Source organism: Vipera berus (assembly GCF_964194415.1).
Source record: "Vipera berus genome assembly, chromosome: W".
NCBI classification, from domain to species: Eukaryota; Metazoa; Chordata; class Lepidosauria; order Squamata; family Viperidae; genus Vipera; species Vipera berus.
This window is the reverse complement of record NC_138210.1, coordinates 68,452,547-68,465,868: the sequence shown is the minus strand read 5'-3', so window position 1 is coordinate 68,465,868 and position 13,322 is coordinate 68,452,547. Positions and strand designations below refer to the sequence as shown.

Genomic DNA, 13,322 nt, shown 5'->3' with positions numbered 1-13,322 from the left:
ATAAAGCTTTGTTGGTGATTGTTACAATACCTAGAATAGCCTTTTCATGTTAATTCAAAAAAAGAAAACGTCTATGGAAAACTAATATTTGTCAATAAGTGTCTCTGGAAAACTGGTGCTCAGCCAAATTTTAATTGAATTGTTCTTGGGACTTTTTCCCCTTCATTTTTCAGGAAAGGCTTGTTTAATCACCAGTGTGAAACCACCTCAAAATGAAATAAGCTACTTTAATAAAATTTCCTAAGAGCAGCTGAAAGATTGCAATCAGTTAATCTTTAAAATCTTTTAAGTATTTTTTCCCATACCATTGGAGATATCTGTATTTTTAAGGAAGCTTATCTGAGTCTCAATGAATTTCTTTATTGCTATGCAGATTTAATATCTTTAATTAGCTTCCCTAAGACAGGAGGATTGTGGGCTGTAATTACAGCGAGGGAAAAAATTATTTGATCCCCTGCTGATTTTGTACATTTGCCCACTGACAAAGAAATGATCAGTCTATAATTTTAACAGTGAGAGACAGAATAACAAGAAAAAAAAATCCAGAAAAACGCATTTCAAAAAAGTTATAAATTGATTTGCATTTTAATTGAAATATGTATTTAGCCCCTTCGCAAAACATGACTTAGTATTTGGTGCCAAAACCCTTGTTGGCAACCACAGAGATCAGACGGTTCTTGTAGATGGCCACCAGGTTTGCACACATCTCAGGAAGGATTTTGTCCCATTCCTCTTTGCAGATCCTCTCCAAGTCATTAAGGTTTTGAGGCTAACGCTTGGCAGCTCGAACCTTCAGCTCCCTCCACAGATTTTCTATGGGATTAAGGTCTGGAGACTGGCTAGGCCACTCCAGGACCTTAATGCGCTTCTCCTTGAGCCACTCTTTGTTGCTTGGCCCTGTATTTTGGGTCATTGCCATGCTGGAAGACCCATTTTCAATGCCCTGACTGAGGGAAGGAGGTTCTCACCCAAGATTTGACGGTACATGGCCCCGTCCATCGTCCCTTTGATGCGGTGAAGTTCTCCAGTCCCCTTAGCAGAAAAACCACCCCCAAAGCATAATGTTTCCACCTCCATGTTTGACGGTGAAGATGGTGTTCTTGGGGTCATAGGCAGCATTCCTCGTCCTCCTCCTCCAAAAATGGCGAGTTGAGTTGATGCCAAAGAGCTTGATTTTGGTCTGACCACAACACTTTCACCCAGTTCTCTGAATCATTCAGATGTTCATTGGCAAACTTCAGTCAGGCCTGTACATGTGCTTTCTTGAGCAGGGGGACCTTGCGGGCGTTGCAGGATTCCAGTCCTTCATGGCGTAGTGTGTGATCAATTGTTTTCTCGATGACTATGGTCCCAGCTGCCTTGAGATCATTGACGAGATCCTCCCATGTAGTTCTGGGCTGATTCCTCACTGTTCACATGATCGTTGAAACTCCATGAGGTGAGATCTTGCATGGAGCCCCAGACCGAGGGAGATGGACAGTTATTTTGTGTTTCTTCCATTTGTGAATAATCACACCGACTGTTGTCACCTTCTCACCCAGCTGCTTGGCGATAGTCTTGTAGCCCATTCCAGCCTTGTGTAAGTCTACAATCTTGTCCCTGACATTCTTGGACAGCTCTTTGGCCTTGGCCGTGGTGGAGAGTTTGGAATCTGATTGATTGCTTCCCTTTAAGAGAGTGCTCCTAATCTCAGCTTGTTACCTGTATAAAAGACACCTGGCATAGCCAGAAATCTTGCTGATTGATAGGGGATCAAATACTTATTTCGCTCATTAAAATATAAATCAATCTATAACTTTTTAAAAAGGTGTTTTTCTGGATTTTTTGTTGTTATTCTGTCTCTCATCGTTAAAACTACCATTAAAATTATAGACTGATCAGAGGGCAAATGTACAAAATCAGCAGGGGAACAAATAATTTTTCCCCCTCACTCTACATGTACAGCGTTTGTTGCCTTTAATCTGTGCATAGAAGCTTAATTTAGAACTTCGAGGATGGATAGTGATGAACAAGAACACTAAGATGCCAGGAAGATAATAGATTATCCAGTTAAATTCCAACAGGTGAGTATTTGAAAGATTGAGATTAAAAAACAAAACATCTTAAACCAGCTGCAGTCTTGCCATCGTATTTTCACCTAACACCAAATAAACATATATCAGTTGAATATTTTCTTAGTGATTTGGCTTCTACGCTAATTCAGTTGCATCTGACTTTCAACAGTGTGCATTCCTGAATTCAGTAATAAAATATAATAATGGGGGGGAGTGATTAACGGTTAATGACTGTGTCTGACTCCAGCCTGTCATCCTTATTTAGATTTTTGTCAGTTTAATACCCCAGTTTCCCCTCAATCCTTCAAGATGAAATACATACCATCCTCACATGTTTTACACAGGCATTCCTTGACTTAATGGCCATAATTTTCTCAACATCTCCATTGTTAAGCACAAGGTAGTTATTGAGCTTTTCTCCATTCTACAAACCTTTTGTAATAGTTGTTAAGCGAATCACTGAAGTTCTTAAGCAAGCAAATATTGCTTCCCCCCCCCCCCCGCCCTGACTTTCCTTGTTGGATCACCTGACTCCAGAACAGTGCAACCATCATAAATACATGCCAGTAGCCAAATGCCTTTGAGCTATGGTGCTGGAGAAGACTCCTGCGAGTCCCTTGGACTGCAAGGCGATCAAACCGGTCAGTCCTAGAGGAAATCAACCCTGACTGCTCTTTGGAAGGCCAGATCCTGAAGTTGAAACTCAAATACTTTGGCCACCTAATGAGAAGGAAGGACTCACTGGAGAAGAGCCTAATGTTGGGAAAGGTTGAAGGGAAGAGAAGAAGGGGACGACAGAGAATGAGATGGCTGGATGGAGTCACTGAAGCAGTAGACGTGAGCCTAAATGGACTCCAGAAGATAGTAGAGGACAGGAAGGCCTGGAGGAACGTTGTCCATGGGGTCGCGATGGGTCGGACACGACTTCGCAGCTAACAACAGCAGCCAAATGCCTGACTTTTGATCACGTGACCATGAGGAATGCTGCAATGGTCATGTGGAAAATAGTCATAAGAAACTTTTTTCCATGCCGCTGTAACTTCAAATAGTCATTAAACGGATGATTGTAAGTTGAGAACAACTACTGATCCTTTCCCCTTGTTAAAGTTACACGCTTCTGATGACCTGCTTGGAAACATCATCTTGGTATTTGTCCTTCTTCGTATGAAAGGAAGGGTGGCTTTTTCCACCCTTGTTCTTAATAATAAATATTAAGCAAATGTAACTCCTTTCCGAACGCATCTTAGGGGAGGTATTGCAAAGTGCCTGGATATGCCAAGCGCTGGGTTTGACCGCTTTTATATCTGATGTTTTCAAATAGGTAGTCCAACAACACGTTGAATGTGTCGTGATAATTCTGTTCCCGAGGCTTTTGCTTTTCTAGAGAGAAAGAAGCCAAAAAAAAAAAGAGGCTTCTGCCGAAACCCGGGATCGAACCAGGGACCTTTAGATCTTCAGTCTAACGCTCTCCCAACTGAGCTATTTCGGCGGCCGTTGCTCAGCCCTTCTCGCCTTTTGCCAGATAGAACAGCTATATTTTTAACGAATTAACTCCCTTTAAACCAAGCGGTGGTGGTCAGAAGCGGCCAACCGCAGTACTGTAAAACTTTTTCAGATCCACCGACCTATTTTTCTAACCGGATTGTCGCACTCTCCCCTTTGCAACGTTGTTGCATTTAGCGTGTGGCTGCACTGGAGTCCCCCAGCTAGCAGGACATATAGTAGTATCTCAGTTTCAGTTAAGGCTGGTCTCAGAAGCCCTTATCCGTTCCGCCGAATGCTACTTAATGCTGGGGGGGTCTTCAAACTTGGCCCTTTTATGACTTGTGGACTTCAAGCCCCAGAATTCCTCAGCCAGGCACGCTGGCTGAGGAATTCTGGGAGTTGAAGTCCACAAGTCATAAAAGGGCCAAGTTTCAAGACCCCCTGATTTAATGCAATGGCTGCAAAAGCCCGTCGAGCGGCTGGGTTTCGAACCGGTCTGTGCAAAACGCGCCAATAGGATCTCCCGAAACTTAAATGTTTCTCAAATTCGGCAGCCTTAAGATGCGTGGACTTCAACTCCCAGAATTCCAGGGGAGGGAGGGATGTAGGGGAGAGAGGGGGGGGCGAAAGAAAGAGAAAGAGAGAGAAAGAGGGGTGTGTGTGTGTGTGTGTGTGTGTGTGTGTGTGTGTGATATAAACTGGCACAACTATCCCAAAGGTGCTTTTTCAAGAGGCCGCTGGAAGGAAAGCCTATACCAGAGGTAGGCAACCTCGGCTCTTTTATGACTCGTGGACTTCAACTCCCAGAATTCCTGAGCCAGCCATGCTGGCTCAGGGATTCTGGGAGTTGAAGTCCACGAGTCATAAAAGTGCCAAGGTTGCCTACCCCTGCCCTATACCAACTTGATCAAATGCCTTACTGAAGCCCAAGTAAATTGTATCCTCAGCATTCCTCTGCTCCACTTAAGTTTGTCACTTGGTCAAAGAATGCAATAAGATTTGTTGAGCATGATCTGTTTTTGACAAACCCATCTTGGCTTTTAGTAATGACTTTTGTTTGCCTCTAGGGGTTCGTTGATTTGTTGTCTGATTATCTTTTCCAGAATCTGCCCAGGTGAGGTCAGGCTGATAGGTCTGTCGTTTCCTGGATCTATTTTTTCCCCTTTCTTTCTTCTTTTTTTAAGAAAAAAAGAGAGCCGAGGAAGCTTCTTGGAGGAGAAGCGAAACGGCTTCAAAGGAAAACCAGAAAGTTCAGTTGCCTCTTTTTTTTGGGGGGGGGGAGGGGAGAAAAGCAGCTTGGGAGGAAACCATGACTTGGATGGCCGAGAATCTCCATAGACATTAGCACAAATGCCAAGCAAGTTTTTAAAGGCGTTTAAAATAATGCCATAATGCCAAGCAAGTTTTTAAAGGCGTTTAAAATAAAGCGCTCGGTTTATTGAAAAGGAAAGGAGAAAGGGCGGGGGGGGGGAGTCAATAAGCGAATTTTATTTACTCTTCCCGCGAAAACCTGGCGGGTTTTGACGAGACGTTTATAATTTGAAATTGCCGCCACGGCAATTAGATAGCTCGTTTGATTTTCCTTTTTTTTAAAGCTAACGTTTACAAACTGAGCACAAATATCCTGGACGGTTCCAAAACACTTACTTAAATGTCTTAAGAATGCATTGAGGAACCGAACGGGTTTTTCTCGGTTTGGGTTTCAAAAATCGTCTTGGGCGCCGGGACTTGATAAGAATCCAAAGGCACCTGGACTTTCTCTTGATTTTTTTGTTCTTGGAAAACGTTTCGCTTCGCATCCAAGAAGCTTCTTCAGTTGAACTTTAGAGGAGAAGCGACGAAGGAAACTTCTTGGATGAGAAGCGAAGTTTTGTTTTTCCAAGGAAAAACCAAGAAACTGCAGTTGCCTTCTGGAAAAAAAAAGCCACCTTTGGAACAAACCCTGGCCTGGATAAAATTGAAAATGGGAACGTATAATTGAAAATGATGGAATGTATCCAGTTTAGATCTGTTCGCCTGGATCACTCAAATAAATGTCCGCTTTTCATTGCGATTAGAGCCTAAGAAAGATGCTTTTTACTTGTATTGTGTCACCTTAATGCAAGGGTCTTCAAACTTGGCCCTTTTATGACTTGTGGACTTCAACTCCCAGAATTCCTCAGCCAGCCACGCTGAATTCTGGGAGTTGAAGTCCACAAGTCATAAAAGGGCCAAGTTTGAAGACCCCTGGTTTAAATCCTTCAATTTTGCTTATTGCCAGGGAAATCCAAAGGAGATTGCTGCTCGACTTTTCACTATTTTCCCCATCACACACACACACACACACACCCGAAAAAAAACACGAATTTCTGTTCTCCGCAGCTCTTTCCAGGAAAAGGTGGGTGGCTCTTAAAAGAGCCTTTGGGGTGTCGTTCCGGGCGGGCAGGCTTTTACTTCCCTTTGGCCTTGTGGCTCTCGGTCTTCTTGGGCAGCAGGACGGCCTGGATGTTGGGCAAGACGCCCCCCTGGGCGATGGTGACTTTGCCCAGCAGCTTGTTCAGCTCCTCGTCGTTGCGGATGGCCAGCTGCAAGTGGCGCGGGATGATGCGCGTCTTCTTGTTGTCCCGGGCCGCGTTGCCCGCCAGCTCCAGGATTTCAGCCGTCAGGTACTCCAGCACCGCGGCTAGGTAGACGGGCGCCCCGGCCCCGACGCGCTCCGCGTAGTTGCCCTTGCGCAGCAGCCGATGCACGCGGCCCACGGGGAACTGCAGCCCGGCGCGGGAAGAGCGAGTCTTGGCCTTAGCCCTGGCTTTGCCGCCTTGTTTGCCGCGTCCGGACATGATGATGGTGATCTTCCCTTTTTCCTTCCTCCTTGCAAAAAGCCAACTTCCTCTAAGCCGAGGGAGCTGGAAAAAAAATGATAATGGCTCAAGAAGGGCTCCCGCTAACCTTTTTATTTTCTCCCGGCGCTTCAAATCGACGCTTTCTATTGGTCGAAGTGTCGCAGCCAATGAATAGGCGCTTCCTTCCTGGCGTCCAATGAAAAGGCGGGGGCGTGGTAGTTCCATTGTTACCTTCCGGAGGCCGAAAGCGGCCAATCGCGGAAGGCGGCCGCCCACCTTTGGGCGGCTCAGGAGTTGGATAAATAGAAGAGGAGCAGAGTTGGCTTCTTCATCATCACTTTCCGGTTTTTCGCTTTGGTGAGTTCTGCCGTCAGAAAGATGCCCGAGCCGGCTAAATCCGCCCCGGTGCCCAAGAAGGGCTCCAAGAAGGCCATCACCAAGACTCAGAAGAAGGGTGACAAGAAGCGCAAGAAGAGCCGCAAGGAGAGCTACTCCATCTACGTCTACAAGGTGCTCAAGCAGGTCCACCCCGACACCGGCATCTCCTCCAAGGCCATGAGCATCATGAACTCCTTCGTCAACGACATCTTCGAGCGCATCGCGGCCGAGGCTTCCCGCCTGGCCCACTACAACAAGCGCTCCACCATCACCTCCCGCGAGATCCAGACGGCCGTGCGCCTCCTCCTGCCGGGCGAGCTGGCCAAGCACGCCGTCTCCGAGGGCACCAAGGCCGTGACCAAGTACACCAGCTCCAAGTAAAGCAGCGAGTTGGAAGCCAAGCCTCCTTCGCCAGACCCAAAGGCTCTTTTAAGAGCCACCCACTTTCTCCAAAAAAAGAGCTGTTTCCTTTGCTTTTTACTTTGTTAAAAAAAAAGTTTGCGGTATACACGTCGGTTTATCCCTAAAGGTCTTAATTTCCATTTTAAATAAGATTTGCTGGGACCAGCTTGCGTTTTCCCCCTAGCTCAGGGGTAGGCAACCTCGGCTCTTTTATGACCCATGGACTTCAACTCCCAGAATTCCTGAGTCAGCTATGCTGACTCAAGGATTCTAGGAGTTGAAGTCCATGGGTCATAAAAGAGCCGAGGTTGCCTACCCCTGCCCTAGCTGGTAAGGCCCATCCACTTTAATTTTGTTTTGGGGGAGGGGACCTCCCAAAAGCTTGCGTCATGCAAACAAGCCTTAATCAGCAGTCTTTACATAAAGTGATCAATTAAGACTTGGAGCAAAATCTTCCCCCAAATGATATAATGCCTGAAGACTTGGTTCCTCTTCTGGGAAAAAAAAACATGGGGGGGAGCCCAGTTGAGTTGTTTAATATTGCTTTAGACTTTTTCTTGTTCCTATGACATAGTTGGTTTTTTTTGCAGCACCCTGCAAACATACTTTCTCAAAGAGCTTAAATATGTATTGTGTATCCTTCCTTATATAAGCCAGTTAAGCCTTGTCACGTCCCCTCACTTTTTTGTTGTTCATTTGTTTCTATCTGCATTACAGACTTCATTTTGCTCTGGATTTGAGAGAAAGTGTACCATACATAGTTTGGAGAGTGAAAGCATAGGCCTTCGCACACACATGCACACCTTTGAAGTAAGCAAGAATGCACAAAGTTCCAATCCAAAATCTGAAGGAATCATTGAACATAGTGTATCTACATCAAAAATAGTCTATCAATGCATTAAAAAGGCTATCTAAAAAGCAAGTTTTATTGTTTTAACAATTCAAATGAGTTTCCAGTCTAAGAGGTGCAGTAAAGTAGTGGTAAATGTTGTTGGTATTTTTAGCATCCATGTGTTTTACTTTAAAAATCATTCCTCTGGCTGAATATTATTTCTGAATCTGTAGGATCCAGTTTTTCAAATCTAGGCCAATGATCCTCCTATTAAGAGGTCTTTAATTTACCTATCATTGTACAACTATTTATTTATGTGTGGTTTGCTTTAAGCCTATCTGAAGCAGGTCCTTTTAAAAAAATACTGAGATTGAATTAAAGCATTGAGTAGTAATTGCTGAGCTAAGAATAATTCTATATATGAAAACTTCAGTTGTGTTTTAGCTAAGGACATTAACTGTTTTAAAATCAGAAATTTGTCTACTGCAATAAACATGCTATGTCCCATAAATATGCTACACAATTCAACTTTTTATTTAAAAAAATGGCATAGCCTGCGTGGGTCAATATTACCACCACTTTAACTGATTTTTTAAAAACACTATATAGAAATTGCATATTTGGCTAAGAAGGACTTTAAGGAAAGCTTTCTGGAGCTGTTTTTCATATAGTTAAAAGAATGGCCCAAAAACTGATAGCTTATTTTAATCTAAAAAAATAGAAAAATTTTCTTTCTTGCCATAACTTTAAAACATCTGGTAAAATGTATGCATTTCCTTCTGATTATTCTGTAGAAGGAAGAGTATGTAAACCAGACATGTCAAACACAAGGCCCGGGGGCCAGATCCGGCCCGCGAAGTGGTTTCATGCGGCCCGCGAAGCCATCCTGGAAACAGTGAGGGAACGGCCCCCCACTGCCTTGGCCCTGGCCCAGAGACCCTCCTCCTGCCAGAGACCCTCAGATCTGTCCCACTCCTGCCCAGGCCCCCATAGGCACCCTTGATGTGAATGATGTAGAGCTGGCCACGCCCACCCAGTAGGCCACACGCACTCTAGCCACGCCCACCCAGTAGGCCACACCCACCCAGGCCATACCCACCCGGCCCCCTGAGGGCAACCGCAATGCTGATGCGGCCCTCAATGAAACTGAGTTTGACACCCCTGATGTAAACAATTCTTAATTCAGTGTTTTGGCAGGCAAAATGAATCAAGTCAGGCAGAAAATAGAGATAGACCTATTTAAACCAAAATAGTTCGTTCTTGTGTTTTTTTTCTAGTGGGATCATCCATACATCACTGAAAAAGTTGACCCCTCAATTACAAGCATTATTTACATGCAGGGTATGAGAATTGTTTGCTGTGTTGCTATTTCGGAAGGGAAAAAAAAGCACAATTAGAAATTTTATCAAATATAGCAAATTTTGGCTCTTCATCTAATGGTTTCTTTCCTGAAGAAATCTGCAGGATAGATTTTTTTGATACACGGGGACTCATATCCCAGGAATCATCTTAGTATAAAAAATATATTCAAGTCTCACTCATAGCTATCTAGGAATAGCTAGGTGTTATCTTTAGTTTTCAGTTGTTCAAGAATTCAAAAACGATTCTAAGTTGCATTTATGGGCTTTTTTCAGCTGCTCAATCTCTTGGAAATAATATGAAAAGCTCCTGGAATTGACTGCCAGCCTCAAATAAATCAATTTTCCTTCCCCCCCCAAAACCCCCACCGCTTTATGGATTTACTTCGCACTATCAGAAAATGTACTGATTGGCGTCTTTGGAACTCGAGCGGCTACATTCAAAGTGACAATAAAGTTATCATTATCATTATTTCTTTTCTTTTTTTTGAAAAGTTTTACAGTACCTTTTTGAATACAAAACCCCTCCCCTCCCCCTCCCCTCTCCCCAAACCTCCCCAACTCTCCCCTCCCCTCCCCCCTCCCCCCTCCCCAGAGCTAAACACAGGGTATAAAAATACAAACAAACATAATCGAAAATATGCAAACAACAATAAGATATTAAATTCTATCGCACTTGTAACTCTTATTAAAGAGTTTTACAAAAACAAAATTTTACAATATATCCCCAAATCCCTCCCACCCCAAACCCACCCACTTCCCCCCCCCCACTTCCCAGAGCTAAATACAGAATTATAGTTACAATAAAAATGAGGACCCAGATTGTTGGGGGCAATTAAGCTGACTTTGTAATAATGCCGCTGGGGGGGGTGTATGAAAGCCCTAATAAGCAGGCATATACATAGAATGAAGGCTACTGCTAAGCTTTGTAAGCCGCCTTGAGTCTTCGGAGAAGGGCGGGATATAAATGGAATTAAAATAAATAAATAAATAATATTCTAAATAAAAATTATGCATAATATACAATTAACCAAATTCATAATGTGCTTTAACTCCCCTTTTTATCTAACTACAAACAACGTGCTAATAACGCTTAATAAAATAACTACAAGCTAATTATCATGATCGTTTCTGATTGGACGAAATCGAACTAACCAGCCTCAAGGCGGGAAGTTGGTAAACGGTCCTTCTCTCGTAGTTTTCCTTCTGGTCGGATTCCTCTGTATATAAAGCGCCAGCGCGCGGTTAATGAAATCAGTACGGTAGTTCTTCTGGCTAAAGGAGGGAGCTGTCTCAGTCATGTCCGGCCGCGGGAAAGGAGGCAAAGGCTTGGGGAAAGGAGGCGCCAAGAGGCACCGGAAAGTCCTTCGCGATAACATCCAGGGCATCACCAAGCCGGCCATCCGCCGTCTGGCTCGCCGCGGAGGCGTGAAGCGTATCTCGGGCCTGATCTACGAGGAGACCCGCGGCGTCCTGAAGGTCTTCCTGGAGAACGTGATCCGCGACGCCGTCACCTACACCGAGCACGCCAAGAGGAAGACGGTCACGGCCATGGACGTGGTCTACGCCTTGAAGCGCCAGGGCCGCACGCTCTACGGCTTCGGCGGCTAAAGTGTCTTTGCTAGTACTATTAACAAAAGGTCCTTTTAAGGACCACCCACGTTTTCGAGAAAGGGCTGTTCCACTTCGTGTTATTTTTTTTTTTATTTATTTTTATTACATTTATATCCCGCCCTTCTCCGAAGACTCAGGGCGGCTTACAAGCTTAGCAGTGTTAAAGCTTTTTGGCTTTTGTAAAAAAAATTACAAAGTTGCAAAAGAACGTTTTCTGCTTTCGGGGTTTTTGTGGGGGGGGGTCGTTTGAATGATGGCTTCATTTATCGAAAAAAGCGAAGGCGTTAACAGGCAGCAGAGTGGCGCAGCGGAAGCGTGCTGGGCCCATAACCCAGAGGTCGATGGATCGAAACCATCCTCTGCTAATAAAGTGTCTTTTTTTGTTGTCTTCGCTGTGCCAGAGATAATTTTATTTATTTATTTTTTATTTTAATTCCATTTATATCCCGCCCTTCTCCGAAGACTCAGGGCGGCTTACAAGCTTAGCAGTAGCCTTCATTCTATGTATATGCCTGCTTATTAGGGCTTTCACACACACACACACACACACACACACCCAAAGCGGCATTATTACAAAGTCAGCTTAATTGCCCCCATCAATCTGGGTCCTCATTTTACCTACCTTGGAAGGATGAGTCTACAATCGTCATCCAATGCAGTACTCTTTAATGCACTTTTAATTTTTCTATTTAGGAGAAAGGGAGAGGGACAAAAGATTCGTGAATGATGTTTCTAATCAAAAGATAATTGGGTGATGGGTTTAGCATGCTGCAACTGGAAGCTAATATAGGAATATTTATTTTATTTTGATTTATTTATCTAATTGGATTTATATACCGCCCTTTCCCCCCAAGGACTCAGGGCGGTTTACAGGGTATTTAAAACAAGAAATACAAAAGTTAAAAACAATTTAAAAAATTACATCAATCCCTGAAAAAGTAAAAAAAACCCAATTAAAATTAAAATTAAAATTCTCAGCCTGGGCCAGAGAGCTCGAAGAGCCAGGTCTTCAGAATACGCTCAGAATCTGCAGTGTGACAGCTTTTCCCTGTTCTGTGCGCACTGAATCAATGGAAATTAATCTTAAATGAAAATAGAATTGTGATCTTTAATCTCCTTTGCTCCTTATTAGTAGTTTATTAGAAATTTCCTCGGGGGAAAAAAACCCTAAGATTTGCATGAAAATATGTCAAGAAAACTTAAAATTTCAGCCCGTTTTATTGCTGCTTTAAAATGGCTAATGCACTAGCAGTAATTTCATACTTAACTCCCTGGGTTATGCTTAACGGCTTCATTTTGGAGCTGTCCTTTAGACCTTCCTGAGTTTTTGGATTTTTAAAATTCAAATGATTTTTTTTAAAAAAGCCATTTCCTTGTTCATAGAAACTACAGCAGTACACGGGCGATGTAACAATCTTGGCATTCAGCTGATTAAAAATTAGTAGAGGACCTCAAATTTTCAAAATGGTACTGGTTTGTAACAGGAGAATCTATCTGTAAAGATTGGGGGGGGGTGACCCACGAATGGAACTTTTAATGCCTTTTTAAAACATGACATTAATTATATGTTGGCTTGAACAATGGGTTAAAATGCACTGGATTAAATTTAACAGAGAAATGTATAGTTCTGGGGCGATTCAGTTGGTTGCAAGGTGAACTTAAGCCAGCTTTGTGGTGCTTCTGCTACAAAGGCAAGGGCCACATGGAGATTTATTAGCCGAATCCTGATCAAAGGAAGTCAGTAGTTGTCAAACTGCTTTAGGCATTACCAGGATATTGTGGGCACTTCAGTCTAAACCTAAATAGATCAGAGGGGGGGGGGCTATCAAAATCGTGAGGGGACTCAATACCTCTGAGGAGCAGTGAAAAGAACTGGTTATGTTTAACTTACAGAAGAGAAGACCAACAACTAAATCAGCATGTTTGGCTGGTAGTCCCAAAGTTACTTTTTGAAAGGCCACTGGATTTTCTTGATATTTCTTCCCCCCTTGAAAACGTTTTGCTTCTCATCCAAGAAGCTTCTTCAGTTCTTTGGGACAACCATGACCTGGATGATTTGAGAATCTCCACAGACAACAGATCTGGTTAGCAAGCAGCCTTCAGCTCTGGATTATTTTATAAGAGTAGGAACTGGGCTTGCTTTCTCCAGGAGCAGGTTGATAAACCATGAGTTGAAACTTAAGACAAAATAGATTCAGGTGAGAAGTTAGAATTCTTCTGATAAAAGCCAGTGAAATAGGATGTCTCCTGAAGTAGTTTTCCCGTCAGTAGAGGTCCCAGCAAGCTGGAGTGAAACGCTTTCGCAGATCATTTAGCTCAGGTCAGGTGTCCAACCTTTGCAATTATAAGACTTGTGGACTTCAACTCCCAGAATTCC

General features: G+C 43.5%; 3 protein-coding genes across 3 annotated transcripts; 2 read left to right on the top strand and 1 right to left on the bottom strand.

Moving 5' to 3' along the window:
• Positions 1-5,968: 5,968 nt before the first annotated feature.
• Positions 5,969-6,358, bottom strand: LOC308676784 (histone H2A type 2-C-like; the record flags this gene model as incomplete). Its single annotated transcript, XM_081342807.1, has 1 exon — positions 5,969-6,358. The coding sequence occupies one exon, from the start codon at positions 6,356-6,358 to the stop codon at positions 5,969-5,971; it is 390 nt and encodes a 129-aa protein (XP_081198933.1).
• Positions 6,359-6,732: 374 nt separating this feature from the next.
• LOC308676755 (histone H2B 7-like) lies at positions 6,733-7,120 on the top strand (the record flags this gene model as incomplete). Its single annotated transcript, XM_081342774.1, has 1 exon — positions 6,733-7,120. Exon 1 carries the CDS (start codon positions 6,740-6,742, stop codon positions 7,118-7,120), a length of 381 nt encoding a protein of 126 aa, XP_081198900.1. The 5' UTR covers positions 6,733-6,739.
• Positions 7,121-10,597: 3,477 nt separating this feature from the next.
• LOC308676735 (histone H4) lies at positions 10,598-11,389 on the top strand. Its single transcript, XM_081342740.1, has one exon. It carries the CDS (start codon positions 10,631-10,633, stop codon positions 10,940-10,942), a length of 312 nt encoding a protein of 103 aa, XP_081198866.1. The 5' UTR covers positions 10,598-10,630; the 3' UTR covers positions 10,943-11,389.
• Positions 11,390-13,322: the final 1,933 nt, after the last annotated feature.

Bases quoted from the DNA above. Each gene is read 5' to 3' on its own strand.
- LOC308676735 (XM_081342740.1), top strand. From the start codon at position 10,631: ATGTCCGGCCGCGGGAAAGGAGGCAAAGGCTTGGGGAAAGGAGGCGCC.